The sequence below is a fragment of the Lathyrus oleraceus genome, chromosome 3, assembly GCF_024323335.1.
Source record: "Lathyrus oleraceus cultivar Zhongwan6 chromosome 3, CAAS_Psat_ZW6_1.0, whole genome shotgun sequence".
Lineage (NCBI taxonomy): Eukaryota > Viridiplantae > Streptophyta > Magnoliopsida > Fabales > Fabaceae > Lathyrus > Lathyrus oleraceus.
Window position 1 is genome coordinate 534,884,848 of NC_066581.1, and position 21,180 is coordinate 534,906,027.

Here is a 21,180-nt window from a genome sequence, read left to right on the forward strand (position 1 = left end):
TATGGGAGGTGTGCTTTCAAATTCCCAAATTCATCATTTTTCTATTTTTTATGATTTATTTACTGTTTTCATCGAGTCGTAAAAAATTGAAAAAATTCTCAAAATTCTATTTTTAAGCCATTAGATCAATTTCGGTGTCGTTTTATTTTTCTAAAGTTTTTTTGATCGATTTCCTTCTTTGTGCTTGTTTTTTAAATTTTAGGGACATTGTTGGCATTTTGAACATTGTTGCTGCATTGTTGTGCATTAGTCCTGGCAACTAGGTCATCTTGTTCTGAACTTGTTGCTTTTGATCCTGAAGTAGAGAGAACTTTGTACACACGACGTAGAGCAGTCCAGGTTTCCACTAGCTCACTTGAAATGGCTGATAATAGAACATTAAGGCAGTTAGCTGCACCTGATGTGAATTACAACGGTTTGTGTATTGAGTATGCTGCTGATGCTGTTCCTTTTGAGTTAAAATCAGGTTTAATCCATTTGTTGCCCAAGTTTAGTGGTCTTGCAGGTGAAGATCCTCACAAACATCTGAAAGAATTTCAAGTGGTGTGCTCTACGCCACTGAAGCCTGAAGGGATCACTGAAGATCATATCAAACTTCGAGCTTTTCCTTTTTCATTGCAGGGTGCAGCAAAGGATTGGATATATTTCCTCGAGCCAAATTCAATTGCAAACTGGAATGCTCTGAAAAAAGTGTTCCTTGAGAGATACTTTCCTGCCTCCAGAGCTGCCTCGATAAGAAAAGAGATATGTGGTATTAGACAGGGTAATGAGTCTTTGACCGAATATTGGGAGAGGTTTAAACAGTTGGTATCCAGCTGCCCTCAGCACCAGATCACCGAGCAGCTACTCATCCAGTACTTTTATGAGGGGTTGTTACCGATGGATAGGAACATTCTTGATGCTGCTAGTGGTGGAGCACTTGTCGATAAAACTTCGGCTGCTGCCAAGGCTCTAATTGAGAATATGTCACTAAATTCCCAACAGTTCACAACAAGAAATAATTCTGTCCAAATAAAGGGTGTGAACAAAATTCACGTATCCTCTCATGTTTCTCACTCCGACAAAGCCTTCGAAAATAAAATGAATGAGCTGAAGGATTTAGTGCAGCAGATGATAGTCGTAGGTAAGGCTCAAGCAACCCAACAACTTCAAACACCACCAAGGTTATGTGGCATTTGTACCTCTTCTGATCATCCTACTGATACATGTCCTATTTTGCAAGATGATAAGCCTACTGAATTACCTCCAGCTTATGCTGCAGCCCTTTACAACCAAAGTAACAACCAGAACCGGTATAACATTCCCGACCTGTCCACTAATAAGTACCACCCGAGTTGGAGGAACCATCCAAACCTCCGATATGGAAACTCACAAACGAGCCAACAACCTAACCCACCTCAAGCGGCTGCCCCTGCACCTTCTGGACCTTCTTTAGAGGAACTTGTTAAACAAATGGCCGTCAACAACCTTCAGTTCCAACAAAGGACCGATGCTAGCATCCAGAACTTGAACACGCAGATGGGACAACTTGCTACTCAAATGAATAACATGCAAGCCCAAGGGTCGAACCAACTTCCAGCCCAAACAGTTATCAATCCAAATGGTCCTAATGCTAATGTGAGTGCAATTTCTTTGAGATCCGGAAAAGTTACAGAATCAGCCCCTGAAAAAAATAAAAAAATCATTGAGGTAACTTCTGAACTTCCTACTTCTGAACTGTCTGTTGAACCTCCTTCTCCTTCTTCTGTTGTGGTCGAAACTGAAAAAATTAAAGAAAAAGAGCACGTACCACCAGTCCCCTTCCCACATAGAGTTCTGAAAAATAAGAGAATTGAGGAGGGAGACAAAGAAAGAGAGATATTAGATGTTTTCCGAAAAGTTGCGGTAAACATCCCGTTACTTGATGTGATTAAGCAGGTTCCTAAGTATGCTAAGTTTCTGAAGGATTTGTGCACCAACAAGAGGAGGATGAAGGGAAGTGAGAGAGTCAATTTGGGAAGGAATATTTCTTCCTTTATTCAGCCACGACCTTCATCTGAAAAATTTACGGGCGAAGGGAATGTTTCAGCCCTCACTATTCCGGTCTTGCCACAAAAGTGCAAGGACCCGGGAACTTTTGCTATCCCTTGTACCATCGGAAATAGTAAATTCGATGACTGCATGCTTGATTTAGGAGCGAGCATTAATGTTATGCCTACTTCTGTTTATAATAACCTTTGTCTTGGTCCTTTGCAGCCTACAGGTTTAATCATTCAGTTGGCGAATAGGAGTAACACCCGCCCTGCCGGCATAGTTGAAGATGTCCTTGTTCAAGTTAACGATTTAATTTTTCCTGCAGATTTTTACATTCTTGACATGGAGGGAGAAACAAGGTCCAGCAAAGCTCCAATCATTTTAGGAAGACCATTCATGAAAACGGAAAAAACTAAAATTGATGTTGATGATGGAAGCATGTCCATGGAGTTTGGCGACATTATCGCAAAATTTAACATTTTTGATGCCATGAAACATCCTTTGGAAGAACACTCTGTTTTTCGCATTGAGTTGATTTCTGAATTAGTTGATGACACTTTTTCTGATTTATTTTCTCTTGATTTTTCATCTGGTTTTGATGATGTTTATTCATGTTCTGATTGTACTGACACTAACCTTTGTGTTGTGTGTGCTGAGATTGATGCTGCCCTGCAGGCTGACGTATTTCCTACAGGTGAAGCTGTCGCCGATGAATCTGTTTTTGTAGCTGATGCTCTTGATGTTCCTGCTGCCCCAAGCGCCCCATCCATCGAGCATCCCCCGTCCTTAGAGCTAAAGGAGCTCCCTGAAAACCTGAAATACGCTTACTTGGAGAGTAATGAAAAACTCCCTGTTATTATTTCTTCTAACCTTGATTTCGATCAAGAAAACAAACTTTTGCAGGTTCTGAAGAAGCACAAAAAGGCAATCGGGTGGACATTAGCCGACCTTCCAGGAATTAGTCCTTCCATGTGTATGCACAGAATTTTACTTGAGGATGGTGCGAAAACAGTAAGGCAGCCCCAAAGGAGGCTTAATCCTTTGATTCTCGATGTCGTGAAGAAAGAGGTAACCAAACTCTTGCAAGCAGGTATCATTTACCCTATCTCTGACAGTAAGTGGGTAAGCCCAGTGCAGGTTGTACCTAAGAAATCTGGACTTACAGTTATCAAAAATGAAAAGAATGAACTTGTTCCCACTAGAGTGCAGAATAGCTGGAGAGTTTGTATCGATTATAGGAGACTAAACCAGGCTACTAGAAAGGATCACTTTCCTTTACCGTTCATCGACCAAATGCTTGAACGGCTAGCTGGTAAATCACATTATTGTTTTCTTGATGGCTTTTCAGGCTACTTTCAGATTCATATTGCACCGGAAGATCAAGAGAAGACCACTTTTACTTGTCCTTTCTGTACTTTTGCTTATAGGCGAATGCCTTTTGGTCTTTGCAATGCTCCTGGTACTTTCCAGCGTTGCATGCTTAGTATTTTTTCTGATTTTATTGAAAATTGCATGGAAGTCTTTATGGACGACTTCACTGTCTATGGTTCTTCTTTTGATGCATGCTTGAGCAGTTTAAGCTTGATTTTAGAAAGATGCATCGAAACTAACCTTGTTTTAAATTATGAAAAATGTCATTTTATGGTTGAGCAGGGAATTGTTCTTGGTCACATAATTTCTGAAAAAGGAATTTCTGTTGACCCTGCTAAGATTGATGTGATTTCTACACTACCTTACCCATCTTGCATTCGCGAGATTCGCTCTTTTCTTGGTCATGCAGGTTTTTACAGGCGTTTCATCAAAGATTTCAGCAAGATAGCTCTTCCACTGTCAAACTTGTTGAAGAATGACGTCACTTTCCACTTCGATGACAAATGCAAACAGGCGTTTGACTTCTTGAAGAAAGCATTGACCTCCGCTCCCATAATCCAGCCGCCTGACTGGACCCTCCCTTTTGAGCTTATGTGTGACGCTTCGAATTATGCTGTTGGGGCTGTCCTTGCACAAAGAGTTAACAAGGTTGCCCATGTTATTTACTATGCTTCTAGGACTTTAGACTCTGCACAGTCAAATTACACTACCACTGAAAAAGAACTTCTAGCTATTGTTTTTGCTCTTGATAAATTCAGATCTTATTTGCTAGGTTCCAAGGTTGTTGTTTTTACTGACCATGCAACTTTAAAATATTTGTTGAAGAAGCCGGATGCAAAACCGAGATTGATTCGGTGGATGTTGTTGCTCCAAGAGTTTAATGTAGAGATTAAAGATAAAAGTGGAGCTGAGAACTTAGTGGCTGACCATTTGAGCAGGATAGAGAGAGATGAAGATCTTTTTCCTATTCAGGATGACTTTCCTGATGAGCAACTTTTAGTTTTACATGGTATTACACCTTGGTTTGCTGATATTGTTAATTATCTTGTTGCTGGTGTTTTTCCTACAGGTGCATCCAGATCACAGATTCATAAACTCAAAAGTGATGCCAAATATTATGTTTGGGATGATCCATATCTTTGGAAGTTTGGTAGTGATCAAGTTATTAGAAGATGTGTCCCCGACTATGAGATTGAATCCATTTTAAATTTCTCTCATGCGTCTCAAGTCGAAGGACATTTTGGCCCGCAAAGAACTGCAAGAAAAGTCCTCGACTCAGGCTTCTATTGGCCAACTGTTTTTAAAGATGCTTATGAGACTTACCGCACTTGTAAAGAGTGCCAGATAGCAGGTACGAACATCACTCGCAAGAGTGAAATGCCTCAGCAACCTATGCTTTTCTGTGAGGTATTCGATGTATGGGGAATTGACTTCATGGGTCCCTTTCCTGTATCATTTGGTTTCCTTTATATTCTGCTTGCTGTTGATTATGTCTCAAAGTGGGTAGAAGCTATCCCCACTCGGACTAATGATTCTAGAGTTGTTGCAGATTTTGTCAGGTCTAATATCTTTTGCAGGTTTGGAATACCGCGAGCTATCATCAGTGACCAAGGCACTCATTTCTGTAACCGCACCATGGAAGCTTTGCTCCGAAAGTATGGAGTTGTGCACAGAGTCTCTACTGCATATCACCCACAAACTAATGGGCAAGCTGAGATCTCAAACAGGGAGATCAAACATATTTTAGAGAAAATGGTGCAACCAAACAGGAAGGACTGGAGCCGTCGTCTAGAAGACGCACTTTGGGCTCAGAGAACAGCTTTCAAGACACCCATTGGGATGTCTCCTTATCGACTTGTTTTTGGTAAGGCATGTCATCTTCCTGTTGAGATAGAACATCGTGCCTATTGGGCGGTGAAAAGTTGTAATTTGGAGATGCAACAAGCAGGTATTGAAAGAAAACTCCAATTACAACAGTTGGAAGAACTTAGATTAAAGGCTTATGAAAGCTCTAGAATTTATAAAGAAAAAACTAAGCACTTCCATGATAAAGTGATTTCTAGGAAAGAGTTTTCTGTGGGCCAACAGGTTTTATTGTTTAATTCCCGCCTTAAGCTTATGGCTGGGAAACTTCGATCCAAATGGATTGACCCTTTCGTTGTTACTAATGTTTTCCCTCATGGTGCAGTAGAAATTAAAAGTACAGGTACTGACAAAGTCTTTAAGGTTAACGGGCAGCGTCTGAAGTTATTCTATGGAGGTTCGGTGCCTGAAGATGTCGGTATAGAGGAGCTTTCTTTGGAAGCGCCTAACTACACTGCAACTTGATCAGGGAGTTGTCCTTTCCTTCTCTTTACTTTAATAATTATGTCCTTTCATTGAGGACAATGCTTGTTTTAAGTGTGGGGGAGGGAATACTTTATTTTCTTTGTTTTTGTTCTTTGTTTTGTTTTGTTTCTGTTTTCTTTCAAAAAAAAATTGCATTTTTGTTGAAAGTTTTAGGCTATAGATTACTTTGAGTCGAGTTTGCGGAGACTTGAGAAAAATTCACAAGATCGGTATTGTTTTAACACCGTAAGTCTCCCGCATATGGAAATTGAGTTGAATTTTTATTATGTTTTAGCCGTACATTCGCATCCTCTGACAGCTCTTGAGTAGTTTATTTCAGCAGTCGGCACCATCTCACACACACTCTACGCAGGGAAGCCGATGAATATAAGTGAGTATTCCGAAAAAAGAAAAAAAAAAGAAAAATAAAGGAATGCACCTTCTAAGTTTGGTGACCCTCATCCGGTCACTTAACCCAACAGATGTAGAACCTTCAAAAAAAAGTTGGAAATAAGACTCTTTTGTAGTTGGTTCAGTGGTTTCTGGTGCTGAACTTGGTAGGGCGAATTACGGTCCGATCCCCCGCAACTACAAGTGGGTAAGCAAAGGGTTATGCCACTTAAGTACCAGAATCCCGTGCAGAAAAGGATCAGAGTCACTAACCGGTCGCCTTGCTATGAGTGTGTGGAGATAACGGGCTTAATGTGATTGCGCCTGAATGAAAAAGAGCAAAAGAAGGATGAGTAAGTTAGGCTTTGGTATAATAATATGATTCGAGTTGATTTGTGTATTCAGGAGGTTTATGTCTGCATAACTGTGGATTAATGTTCTTACAATATCCTTAGTGTACAAGATTAATACCTATCAATGCAAAGTTAACCGAAGAAGACTTGTAGCCTGGAATGAGTAGCTATTGATGTGTGTGTGCTTTCTTTGTTTTATTTCAATTTTGCTCGGAGTGCAAAAGTTCAAGTCCGGGGGAATTTGATAAGTGCATATTTATGCACAATTCTCCTACGTTTTACTTAGGCATTTATTTATTTTATTTTGTTTATTTTTATATTTTATTATGTTTTCATATTTTATTTTATTTTTAGTTAAATTTAATTTTCGCACTTATTTTTCAGCTTTAGCAGTCTGCGCGGAAACGATCATAACTGGAGTTCCGAGAATCCGTTTGAGGCGTTCTAAAAATCGCCGGAAAGCTAAGAGAGAGAGCTACGACTTTCGTGTTGGAGTCGAAGTCAGATTCGGAGCTCAAAATTCCAGAATTTCGTTTCAAGTTACAGCATTAGAATTTTATTTTAGTGTTGGGTCATATTGTGGGTCTGGGTTATATTTTCGACCCAGTTGGGTTTTGAACCGGATCCACTTTTTATCTTTTTAAGGAGAACGTATGTACTGTTGAGAAAAAAAAACGATTCACGCAAAAAAATATTGTTGAAGCTTGAAAACTCATGGAGAACTAATCCTCTTTGGACGGATTCACTGTACTCAGGTTTCAAACTTTGAGATTGTTATGATATTTACAATTTAATTTCTATTCCTTTCAATTATATCATGTGATTGTTGTTTGCTTAATTCAATTATCATATAGTGTATTTGATTTAATTTGAGTGATCTGTGTTCCTAATTTTAATCGTAGATTAACTCTGCTTAACTGTTAATTTGCTCTATCATTTACCGTATGCTTAATCCGGCAATAGGAACATGTTCTCATAAAATCTTCCACGCTTGTTGACTGATTTTTTCATCAAATAGGATAGAAGTCCCGCTTGGGAAATTGTATTTTCATCGGTCGATGATTAGTAAGAACCGAGGCAGTGGATCCGTTACTTTAATCGCTTATTTCAAAACAACTTATTTCAGTAATCAATTATTTTAAGTGCTTTTTTTCTTTATCGGAACCCTAAACCAAACCCCCCCTTATTTTATTACTGTTATTGATTTTCCCACAAGAATCCTTGAGAGACGATATTTCGAGTCATTGTCGCTATATTACATATTTACAAAAACCACTCGTTTTTGATCCGCGAGCGACCGCGGATCAGGCTACATCTGACAATGTTTGTATATGTTGTATCTGCGATAAATGTCCGGGATGGGCTTAAAGATGCTATCATTAGGAGGATGTCAAAATGCTTATCAGAATGAACATTCATATGGATTATATCTGAAAGATGCATCGGAACCTCAAATGTAACCGATGAGGGTGTCCGTCTGAATGAACCTTTATTTTGACTGTATCGGGAGGATAATTAACCTGAAAAAAAGTTAGCCTCATGCCATGTCATGATGCATGAGATGTTTTATGCTTTTGAAGATAAATGTGAACATTGCATGCACGTATATGATGTGAAATGATGTATGAATGAATTATGCGTTTGAAAGACTTTGCCAGGGGAAAATAAATCCCCATATTCTGGTTGGAGATATTTGTATTGATGACCCTTTCCTAGCTGGGGATATTTGATTTCTTGTCTGATGGTAGCAATATTCAACAGGACCTGGCTGGGAGATAAAAGAGATGACCAGTCTGTCTAGTAATGCCAATTTCTTCTGGGAAATAACTGGTTTTGCTGGGGAATAGGATTAGCAACCTGATTCATCGGAAAGCATGGTTAGACTTTATCCTCGACCCTAAAGTCTTTTAGTAACTGCTATTTCTATTTTATGCATGTATTTTCGGTAAACATCAATCATGTTCAAATGCATATATTAATTCGAATTAAATCAATGGACGTTTATGCAAACAAAACAGAGAAAGTAAAACAAAAGCATCTTTTTTGGAAATAAAATTGTATTGATTTTGAAAGAGGGCCTGTAAATAGGCAATTTGAGTACAAGGAGACAGAAATCCTAGTAAGAGGAAATTGTCAAGAAAACAAAGAAAAGCTATGAAGAAAAGTCCTATTGATTTTAACTCCACTATTGTCATTATGTCTTCAAGCCTCTCATCTCCTGCTGTCGGATAGAAGTGATTGGCTTGTTCAGTCCCTTTGACTTGGGTGAAGCTGACCGAGAACGGGACATAGTCATACGCTTTAATCCCTAATTTTTGCCTGGACCGCCTTTTCAGGTTTTCAGTCCACCAGGATACCCTTTTTTGCCCAAGCCGCCTTTTCAGGTTTTCGACTTTTCGGGTGTACATGCATAGTATTTTTTTAACTATGTCCGTGTTCACGGGATGCGGGGACTCTTCGTCATCCATTGTAGCAAGCATAATGGCTCCACCAGAGAATACCTTCTTAACTACAAATGGCACTTCGTTTGTGGGAGTCCATTTGTCTCTAGAATCACCTTGTGGTAGAATGATACGCTTTATTACCAAGTCGCCAATTCAGAATTATGGTGTTTTATTTTGAACTGCGTGCAGAGTTCAGTAATCATCTTGTTGTTCAAATTAGTACCATTATCAGTGATAACTCTTTCAGGAGAGAGTAGGTTTCTCAAATATATATTTGATAGGATCCATCTTAGAAATCAATAAAGTGGTATGATTCAACATATACTGTCTTAGTCGGCGAGCAGCCCAAGCCAAAGCATAGCAAGTTTTCTCGAGCAGTGAGTATCTTGTTTCACAGTCGGTAAACTTTTTGCTAAGGTGGTATATTGCATGCTCTTTTCGACCAGACTCATCATGTTGCCCCAGCACACACCCCATTGAATTTTCTAATACGGTCAAATACATGATTAGAGGTCTTCCTTCAACTGGTGGCATCAGAATTGGAGGTTTTTTGGGGATACTTCTTGATTTTGTCAAAAGCTTCTTGACATTCATCATTCCATATCATCTCTTGATTTTTCTCAGTAGTTTGAAGATGGGTTTACAAGTAGCAATCAAATGGGAGATAAATCGGGCAATGTAATTCAAGCGTCCCAAGAAACCTCTGACTTCCTTCTTGTCCACTTCAGTACCCAGATTTACAATTTTGATTGATTCCTCACGCGGCTGTATAGTCTTTTCTTCTTGCAATAACAGTCTGGCAAGCTCTCCAAGTACTTCACAATCTTCCTCACTTCCATCCTCGGCTAGGTAGATCGGATTTTCAAAGTCATAATGAACAGTAGTAGAATTATTATCAACAGGATCCAGAGTGGATATGGATCGGCAATTTGTTACGTGAGTGTGTGTAAGAAAGCATAGCTTGTTTAAAAGATGACAGGAAAGATAAAGAGCGCAATATTTGAATGCAAAAAGTCCATTGATTTATTGAATGTGAATATGCTTATGAAAATGACAAAACCCTTGAAAAATTAGCTATTGTGCCCCGGGTATAGACACAATGCTTTTTTTTTTTTTTTTTAAAAAAAATACAAAATTTGAAACACTAAAATAACAATTACTCCTGACTAAAGGAAATCGGGATAGTGTCTTCAGCCTTCCAATTATTGAGTCTGTCACCAATCGTTGAGAAAACCCAGCTATCCCAGTCGCAATCGCTACCGGCATCTTCTACAGCATTAACAGTCTTGTCATGATTAGGCAGAGGAGCAGTGATGACATTAGGAGTCTCTGGAGGATCAAAATCAACCTCCCCAGCGTCGATCATATCCTGAATATTATTCTTCAACAACCAACAATCGTTTGTATCATGCCCGGGGCTATCAGAGTGATATGCACACCTGGCATTGGGATTATAACGAGGAGAAGCAGTGTTGGGATTTGCAGGAGGATCTCTGAGGGTGATTAAATTTGCTTTTAGCATACCCTGCAGTGCCTGTGCTAAAGTCAAATTGATCTTCGTAAACTGTCTTCTGGGCCTGTCTTGTCTGTGTTGGAAGTTTTGAGATGGCGGTGCTGTAATCGTAACTGCTCCAACAATATGGTCACGATTCTTCTTGTTATGACTCCTTTGACCGTACACAGCATTTGATTCGTTCTTCCCCTGATAGGAATTTTTGGTACTTGCAGAGGTAGCCGCATGTATCTTTCCACTTCGAATGCCACTTTCAACATGCTCACCTGTTAATATAAGTTCAGTGAAACCCGATGAGGAACTTCCCAATAGATGGCTGTAAAATGGGCCAGTCAGTGTACCCATGAACATGTCCACTAATTCTCGATCAGTCATAGGGGGTTTGACTCTGCCAGCCAAATCTCTCCATTTTTGAGCATATTCTTTGAAGCTTTCTTTAGATCCCATAGTCATATTCTGCAACTGTAGCCGAGTAGGCGCCAATTCAGAATTATACTGGTAGTGCTTGTAGAAAGTTGTCGCTAAATCAGTCCAGGTGCGGATGTTAGAGCTCTCGAGCTGATAATACCACTCTAACTGTGTGCCAGACAGACTCTCTTGGAAGAAATGGATCCATAGCTTCCTATCAGTGGTATACGGCTGAATCTTTCTCACATAAGCTCTCAGATGCATCTGAGGACAAGACGCACCATCATAGTTAGTGAAAGCGGGGACCTTGAATTTGCGGGGAATGACCACATCAGAGACCAGACCTAAGCCTTCAAAATCCAGACCGGGCGCCTTCTGACCCTCCATAGCTAGCATGCGTTCTTCCAGCAACTTATACTTATCATCTTTTGGAGAGTACTGATCATTTTCATAATCTTCATCGTCGTCCTCAGGGTTGAAGGGATCACCATTCTCCTCTTCCGAATCATTTTCTGTCTCCTCTTCTTGATCTTTTGGAATTCTAATCTTGACTCCTGCGGCCTGTCCTTTAAGCCTTCTTCCCGGGTTAATGTAACTCACAGCTTTCTTGTCTTTCTTCTTCTCGAGCAAGAGAGCCTTCAGCTCCTCCTGCCCCTTGGATAAGTTCAAGATCATCTCCTGGAATTGAGCATTCTGAGCCTGGAGATCTTTGACAGTTTGTTCGAGAGCCATCTTTCTGTTTAGAAGGAAGACCGTGAGAACATTGATCCTTTAGAATACCTGTTATGCAATGTTATGTTGTGCTATGCAATGTATGAAATGTTTTCAAGGACTTTTGGAATTTAACTTTGCGTAAACCACCAAAAAGGGGAACTTTTATTAATAATTTCTTTAATCAATGTTCATTACAAAAATAATAAAAATACAATGAAAGCTCAAGTCTCCCAGGGACGGCTTCTTTTTGGGCGGAGATATGCATTGAGTCTTCGTTCCTCATTAAGCTGGCTGGTGAGCTCTAATACTTTCTTCCTTTCTGCACCGAACTGAGTTTCAAAAGTATCCCTTTCCTCTCTCAACTGGATCCAGGATTTCTTCAATTCTTCAACATTGATAGGCATATCTGGATAAGGAATGATCTGAGGGGCACCTCCTTCAACTTTTGGTTCGACAATCAGAGGTCCGATTGCAAGATATGGCATGATAAGCTCACGAGCTCTGGCGCGTACCCATCTGAGATAAGGTTCCATAGGAATAGAGTTTTTCTGTCCTAAAGTACTTCTTTTCACCATGCCCCAAGCTCGTACAAACCTTTGAAGGAGACCTTGAGAGTCGTTGTCATAGTCAAACACAGTGCCTTGAATAATTATTTCATGTGGACCATCTCTTCGAGCATAACCAAACTGACGTAGGGCTAAAGCTGGGTTATAAGTAATACCTCCTCTTATCCCCAGGAGTGGTACGTTAGAGAATTCTCCACAACGGTCAATGATGATAACATTTTCTTTGGGTTGGGGACACCAATGGATGTCTGAATGGGGGAGCGACATTATCCTTTGAGACCATTTAAAATTTGGCTCATTCTTCAAGACTGATTGAGGAAGGTGCGAAATAAACCACCTAGATAATAAAGGTACGCAGCACATGAGAGTCCCTTGCCTTTTCATAGTACGAGTGTGAAGGGAATGCAAAATGTCTCCAAGCAAGGTGGGCACAGGGTTATGAGTGAGAAATATCTTAATAGCATTCATGTCTATGAATTGATCCGGATTAGGAAATAACACCAAACCATAGATTAGTAATGCTAAAACATCTTCGAAAGCGTGGACACTCATAGCTTTTAGGAATTCTCGGGCCTTATTTATCAGAAATTTGGTAAGTAAACCCTTAACTCCACTTCTTGTTACCCAATTAGTTTCAATGTCGAACTTTGTCATGTGTAAAGCCGCGACAACTTCTTCAGACTTCGGAATCTTTTCTAAACCACTGAAAGGTGTTTGATCAAGGATAAGTATCCCAAGCAGCCTGGAGAATTCTTCTAATGTGGGTACCAACTGATAATCTGGGAAGGTGAAGCAATGATGTTTAGGATCGAAGAACTGGAATAGAACTCTCATCATATCTTCTTTGAAACCGGTGGTAACTAAATTGAGGAGAGAACCATGTTTCTTGATGAACTGAGCATGATCGGGAAGCTCTGACACTAAATTCTTGAGTTGCGGAGAGATCGCTACAAGATTGATTCGGATGGTCTTCCTGGAAGCCATAGCCTGTTTGCAATGCAAAGTTAAACCCTTAAGTCCTTGAAATGGTTAGTACAATGTCATGATGTTATGATGTTATGATATTATGATGTTAAGTAAGTAACAAACACAAACAAGTCACACCGCAATCATTCCTAGGTTTTAAGGCTTGCATGAGTTCCATAGGTAAGTACCCTCCCCACTGAAGTTTGGTTGGTTCCACCTGTCCTAGAATAGTAACCGGGTTCTAGAAGGATCTCAAATCATCGACCTTTCCTTAAGTCCACTTCAGTGCAACACCAAGCGGTTGACCAAAATTTCCTTAAAGTCCAATCTCAAAGAGTGTAGTATCGAGTATCAACCAACCCCAGTCGGAACCGAAGTCAGTTATCTCACTACTTTCTAATGGCTAGGATGAGTCAATTAGGGTTCTAAAGGTCTGGTTAATGCTTTGATGACACCACGCAGACGCCAAATTTTTCCTCAAGTAAACATGAGGAACATCAGGACATCCAAAGTGTCACATTAACCGTAGCCATCATTTTAACCATTCCAGTATACGCCGGACAGTCGCGATGATCTCTTGCTACTTACCTAAGGTACACTAGATCCGGGTGTAGGATCTTTCACTCAAGCATAGAATACCCAAACAATCCCTTAAAAGTAAATCAGACAAAGGAACAATTCGAAAACATAAATGACCTTATTTTTTTTAAGGTAACCTCTCTTTTTAAGGGTCCCCAGCAGAGTCGCCAGTTCTGTCATACGGTGAACTGACTTTTGTGTTTTGCTTTGAAAAACAATGTCGCGGATAGCAAGAGTCGCCACCGACTTTTCTTTTATCCAATAAGGAAAGGCGGAAAAGAACAGGAAAGACCTTGATTAGATTTTGAGTTCGGGAGGTACATTATACAAAGGGAAGGTGTTAGCACCCTTTGTATCCATGGTTATCCATGGGCTCTTAATTGCTTAACTCACTTATGTTTTCCTTGTTCGAGAAAGTGTTTGAGAAATGTGGTGTGTTTAGAAAATATTTTGAAAGGAGAGTTTAACTCTATAATGATTCTTGTACGAATGTATACAAAGTGTTTATCTCGTTTGATTTTGAAAGAGGTTTAGAAAAATATAACTCGGCGATGATTCTGGTGCGAATGTATACCAAGTGGTGATTTTCTAAAAGATGTTTTGAAAAGGGGGCGCTGTGAAAAGTATTTTAAGCTGCGAGCAAGCATTTAAGAGTTATACTTCACCAAGGTCTTTATAGGTATTTCCTATCCTTAGGAGGGTAAAACTATCCTTACTATTGAGAAGTAAGTAGTCTTATCCTTTGGATGTAAAGGGACATCGTAGGGTCGTCGGTTGGTCATTGAAGGCAACATTTGTAAGGATACCTTAGCATTCGAAGGGACGATCATCATTTAACCGTAGGCTACCACGAAGGGTCATCGAGGGACAAAGTCATGTATTCGAAGGCAACATTCGAGGGACTATGATGATTTAACCGAAGGGTCTTTGCTAAGGGTATCCTTACATTCGCGGGACATGGCCGTAATATCGTAAGGCAACAAAGAGAGGGCCCAGATCGCATGTTCGAAGGCAATGTAATCAGTCAAGTAATTAAAATGAATCTTCATAAGGGTATCCCACAAATAAAGTGGAATACCTAGCAAACTGTCTCTTCAGGAGTATGTGAACCCTCACAAAAATTCGACAAACGGGTTAGAATACCAAGCTAGGGTGCAACCAAGAGTTGCACCAAACAAAAGAATCACAACAATAATAGTGTCAGGCAAACAGCGTATAGATGCAATAGAAAACATGTCAATCAAGTACAGAACAGATTAGAATGCAAACGAAAAAACAAATATTGTCATGTTCGCTACTGCCTCGCCTAGCGAAGGCTTGGCGAACCCTCGCTACATGTTCGCTCAGCGAAGTGCTAGCGAACGGCTGCGGGTTCTGGGTTCTTCTTTGATAACAGTGCGATTTCAGGAACCCCAAACCCTATGGCATCCATTACAGAAATTACATGGTTAAACATTCAAGATATCGTGTTACACATTCATGCATACTTAAACTCATATGTAAAACTTAATGATACATTTAGAAATTCAATCATAATGCCTCATGTCTTTGAAGATGTCAAATTAGGAGCATAAAATAGTGGGGGTGTGGCAAACCTGTTTGCAATTGCAATTGCACCGTTGGACTTGCAAATCACTCTTATGGTTTGTACCGGATTGAGTTGGACGGAGGTAACCTTTGTGCAGATGAGTTTCCTTCGGGGTATCCGGGGGTCACTTTAAATTCTCTTCGTTAGCCTTCAGGGTTTTTCTGGTTGCCTCTGTTAGGGTTTGCTTGTTCCCTCTCTGTCCTCCGTCTGTCTGTGTGTGTCCCTGTTCTCTGTGTGAAGTTCTGGTATTTATAATAATTGTGTCTTGGTGGGCTCAGAATTAAGCCCAAAATTTTCTGGTATTCGTGAGCTCGCTAGGCGAGTGAGGTAGCGAAGGATTCGCCTAGCGAAGGGTTTGCTCGCCTAGCGAGCAGGCCAGTTTAGGTCATCTTCTGGATTTGGTAACCTGTGCGCTAGACCCTTGTTCCTTTAACATTAATGTCTTGAAAATGGATTAGAATGTCTTGAAAAATGTCCTGAACACTTAACGGGCAAATTTTGGGGTATGACAAAAACCATGTGTAGGATGAAGGTACATGGAGTAGTAGGCGTTGTCTGTTACTTTTAGGTCGAACTTGGCTTGGCTGCACGGAGGTATGTGATCCAGGTTCTTGTCGAAACTTCCACTGTTGACATTGTTCGCTTCTGTCATGAAATAACTTTGATCGGCTTCAATGTTCTCGACGATCCCGTCTGGTCTCCAGATGGCTATTCACTGATGCATTGACGAAGGTACATCTCCTACACCATGAATCCACTCCCTTCCAAGTAGTAAGTTGTAATTTGCCCTTGAAGCAATGACCATGAACATTGTTGGCCTGGTTATGGTTCCAACAGTCAAATCCACTTGGATGACGCCCATAGTGGTTCCTACTTTCCCTTCGTAGTTCGACGGCACCATGTTGTGAGGTTTTGCGTCTGAATCATCCTTCCCAATCTTCTTTAGCATGAAATGAGGCATCAAATTTACTGCTGCTCCGCCATCTATCAGTATCTTGTTTACACCAACATTCTCAGCCTTTCCTTTTATGAATAAATGTTTTAAATATTCCTTCATGGAATCATCTGGCCTCTCGAAGAAAGCATTATGTTCTTCGACGCAACCATTGTTCATGACGTAGTAGCAAACGGGCCTATTTACCATTGTTTCCTCTTCCATCTTATCTCCCTCGTCTTCGACCTCCATGATTCTATCATAATCTTTAGGGAGGACATAAACCACATTGCAGATCACATTAAAGGATGCTTTTGAGTCAGATTCGAAGTTGTCAGTTATTTCGTCGTCTTCTTGCACCTTCCCTTTGGACACCATTGGTTCGAACACGCTTCCAGGATTGATCTCCTCTATGTTTACTATCTGAGCATTGCTACTGGATTCTGCTTTATCTTTGCTGTCAGCATCTTTTCTAATCACGCTTTTTTCTGCAGCTTCTTTTTCTGCCCTCTTCTGCCTCTGGAATCTTCTCCATTGGGATCTTGACATAGGATTTTTCCCTTTGTAGTTTTCTGAAGAATATGGTCTTGGCTTGTGCTTCTCCACCTCCTTCTTATCTTCCATCGAAGTGCCTCTCTGAACTTCAAAATTTCTCCATTTTTTCTGTCCTTGAGCATCTCTAATGGGTTGAGCCCATTTGTCATCCATGGCTTTGTTGGATGGTTTGTAAGTGCTATGGTGTCTTTCTCCACACCTCCATTGGTGATGATCACTTTTTCTTGGGTCATATACTGTTGTCCCCCAATTTTCTTTCCTCTTGGCTTTATCCACTACTTCTAGATTGGTTGCTGCCTTCCTGTCGAAGATTGCACTGCAGCGTGGGCATAACATCACTTCAGTCCTCATCTTTTGGCACCTCTCGATGAATTCCACTAGATTTTCATCTTCTTTAGGATATGCCAGCCTTTGGTACTCCTTTCGACGGCGATCCTCATCCACTTCTGCCTGGTTTCTCTGAGACACTTCCACCATATTTACCCCAACATTTCATCCGCCAGCAATGCTTAATTCATTCATTTTTTTAATAAGTCTTTCTTCTTCGACTTCGACATCTCTTGGTATTTGGTCAAACTCCTTTTCTAGGCAGCAACACCAAGATATGTTCCTGGGACTATGTTTGCAGCAACATTTGTTCGAATTTCTTCTGGGGTCTTCCATTACCCTACGTAGGATTCCAGGGGTCACAGGCTTCATAGGACCATCCACAGTTTCTACTTTGATCCCTGCGACCTCTTTGTTGAAAGGTCCCATAATGTTGACGCAGTTTGAGACATCACCTACCCTCGTTTGGTCAGGATCAAGGCCTTCAGTAGCCTCGTTTTCAATAGTGAGGTCTTCAGTAACCTTCTTTTTGATGATAGGGAGATTGTCAGTTGTCTCAATTGTTTTTTCATTGTTGCTCAAAGGTAAATCTCCCCAACCGGTTGGTTGGATTGCGTTGATGTCGATACGAGAACTTGCCGGCGCAGTGTATTTCACGAGATAATCGTACTTCCCACTTGGTTGTCCCAAGCAATCCCAATTTGCTCCTTGTCGATCTACAACATCTTCAGCAATATTGCCATTGTCCTTTTTGTCGAAACCTTCAGTAGTTTCCAACTTTTTCTGGTCGTCAAAGCCTTCAGTGACTTCAACTTTGTTCTGGTTTGCAAGATCATCAGCAATCTCAACCATGTTGATATTAGTGTCGAAACCTCCAGCAGCTTCCACCATTTCAAAATTGCCGTCAGGAGCAACTTCGACCTCTACCATATTCACAATGGATGGTTCAGCATAATGGGCTTCGACTGGCTGCATGGGATTCGAATCAATCCTCATCTGTTGTTTTGGCTTATCACCAAACTTCAGCCTTCCGTCACGGATAGCATTTTGAACGAGATCCCTGAAAAGGAAACAACGAGACGTTTTATGGCCCAGAAAGTTATGGTATTTACAAAAACCTCTCTTTTTCTATTGTTCCACAGGCGGTTCTTTAGCGCCTGGTGGTTTTATTAATTGACCATCTTTAACCAATAAGTCAAAAATCTCGTCACATTTGGTGATGTCGAAGGTATAAGTTCTTTTAGGAAACTTATCATTGGTTTCGACTGGGTTTCCGTTCGATGGAGTTAGTACTTTACACGAATATGGTAGGCCTTGCTTCAGTTCTGCTAAGTCAATCTCTTGTTCGTCGAAGTTACTTGGTTCGTTTTCGTCGTATTCATCATCTTGACAAATCCCTACATAGGCCACCCTTTCTTTTTTATTCTTATTTGCTCTGAATTTTTCGTCCCTTAACCTTTCGACTTGTCTCACCCTATCTGCTAATTGCGCCATATCCCTTAAATACTGGGTGTCTAGTTTCTTTCTTATAGAATAGTCTAGACCCCCTGCGGCCATTTTGACTAACTCATGTTCTGGCACCGGGGTGAAACATCTAACCTTTAGCAACCTGAACCTATTTAAATAATCATCTATTGGTTCTGAGTGTTTTCTCTTAACACTGGCTAATTCTTTCAGACTTATTTTGGTTTGTCCCATGTAAAATTGTTCCTGGAATAACCTCTCTAATTGGGTCTACGTATACACTGAATTTGCAGGCAAAGATGTAAACCAAGTAAACGTGTTTTTTGTCAGGGAACTAGGAAAGTATTTTATTTTCAAATTACGGGCTATCTCTCCTGCTTCGATCAGATAACGTGCTACATGTTCTATGGTGGATTCACTAGTATCCCCTGAGAATTTGGTGAACTTAGGAACTTTCCATCTTGGGGGAAATTCTTCTTGCAGAATATATTCCGACAGTGGGGAAGCGTAACTGGGCCTTTGTAATCCCATGTTCACCCCGTTTTGTGCCATTATCGTTTCGACCATGGCGGCTAAATTGTTTTCGGCAGGCAAGTTATTATACCGGATTCGCTGTTGCAACACAGCATCAGCGTCTTGGCCTCTCTAGATTACTATCCTTCTAGGCTCTTGTCGAACAGGGATTTCGACACGAGGCTGTTCGACTACATCCTCTTGGTTTCTGACGTTTGCCTGGGGATTATCTAACGGTATCTGATTTATTGTAGACTCTTCTTGGACCGCCACCACTGGGTTCTGAACCACTTGTTCTCTGTGTCGAGTTTGAGGGACCCCAAAAAAGTCAGCAATGCGCGTCATTTGCGCTGCCAACAATTGGTTTGTTTGGGTGGCGTTTTGTATTAGAGGATTAAACACCGCCCCCATTTTTTGTGTCAACATTTGGACCATATCATGATTACTCTCGTCCATTTGTTGTCTAATTACTTGCGCATAATTATTTGTTATTGCTGGCATGTAAAGTGGTTGTTGGTTTAGTCTACTCACGTTTCCGCCATATCCCGACCCTTGTAATAGTGAAGACATATTGGCCACAGAATCAGAATACAATACTGGCTAATTGTGTAAGTTTGCCATTACCGAAGTTGGCATTCCAAATGGTTGTTCCCTACCAGGCAGAGGCATGGTGAAATTTGTCACAAAAGGCCTAGAAGTATTCCCTACGGGAGGAGGTGTCCCAACAGGAATTTGTTGCGCCCTAATGGACGAACTAGGCGCATTTTGCGATATTGAAACCACTGGTATTGACCCTGTTGACGAAGGCACAGCCTCTGACACGGGGACTGATCCCACATTTCCTCCTGTCGAAGGGATAGGGTTGGATACTGGGATTGCTTCATTTGGATTAGGATTGTTTGGATTATTTGGCTGATTCGCCATTTTTCTTACTCTCGTTTGTTTAGGTCTTTCTACGTCAGATACGACCAATCTACCGCTTCTTAGTCTCATACAACGAAGAAGAAACCTTGAGTAAAGATTATTTAAATTTTAGATTTTGCACTGGTCCCACTGGGCGTGCCAATTTGTTCGCTGTAGATTTTGGCGAACAACCTCTGGTTTTCTAAAACTTGTCGAATTGGGTTACTTGCAGGATCAACCACACAAATCCTAGGACATGTGCAAATTTAAACAACTTTGTAAATCTTTAGAACAACCTTTGTATCTTTTATTTGGTTTACTAAGTCTATCATGTCGAAAGATAAATGGCGAAAAGTAAATGTAAACTTAACAAGACTAAGTTAAATGGAGAAAAGTAAATGGTGAAGAATAAATTGCATAAAGTAAATGCAAAGGATAAATGACTGGTAAATGTAAAGAAGAATGGTAAAGAAATTTGAAATTTATAAGATAAAACTTTAAAGAAATGGTGTTTGTTCACACGTACATTTTCCAGATAAAACTCTTTTCTCTCACACGGGTACTTTGAGTATTTTTCAGGAATTTTTGTACAAGTTTTCACACACTACATTCTGATAACAACTACCCTATTTATATACAAACAAAATAACTGTCACTAACAAATAAATCCTAAAACTATGACACTTGGCTCTCTGCATAACTTCCTTTCGCCAGGTGCTTCCACGCGTCTTTTGCCAAATGTTATAACTCTTTTGAATTTGAATTTCCGCTTTACGTCGAAACGACGCGTCTCCTCAGACTTGTCGAATTGTCGAAATATCATAACATCATCCATACTTGTCAAAGATGTCTTTTCATCTGCAGACATCTTCTTCTCTTGTCGAAATGTCGAAGCATCAGTCTGTCGAAGTGTTGAACAACACTTATCAACTAAACTGTCGAAAATGCTCTTCAAGTATATATTTTTCTGGTCTTTTGCAAACATCTCCATTTGCCGAACACATTATTTTGCTGTTGATTTCATGGTGTCAAAATTACATGTATACAATAATTCATTTTATAAGAAGGTGACGAAAAATTTCCCCAAAAGCACTATAACAGAAAGTGAAGAATTCCCCCAATGTAATATTTGTAATGTAACTCATTAGTTTTAGATATATAAAGAAGGTGATGATTCATTTTATAAGAAACTAAAATATCTCATTTCAAGAATTTCCAAAAGCACTATAACAGAAAGCATGATGCATGTGG

At 40.3% G+C, this 21,180-nt stretch overlaps 1 protein-coding gene across 1 annotated transcript; it reads left to right on the forward strand.

Moving 5' to 3' along the window:
* The first annotated feature begins 360 nt into the window (after nt 1-360).
* LOC127132019 (uncharacterized) lies at nt 361-5,712 on the forward strand. Its single transcript, XM_051060881.1, has 4 exons — nt 361-1,472; nt 1,638-2,616; nt 2,689-3,216; nt 3,667-5,712. The coding sequence occupies exons 1-4, from the start codon at nt 361-363 to the stop codon at nt 5,710-5,712; spliced, it is 4,665 nt and encodes a 1,554-aa protein (XP_050916838.1).
* The last annotated feature ends 15,468 nt before the right edge of the window (nt 5,713-21,180 follow it).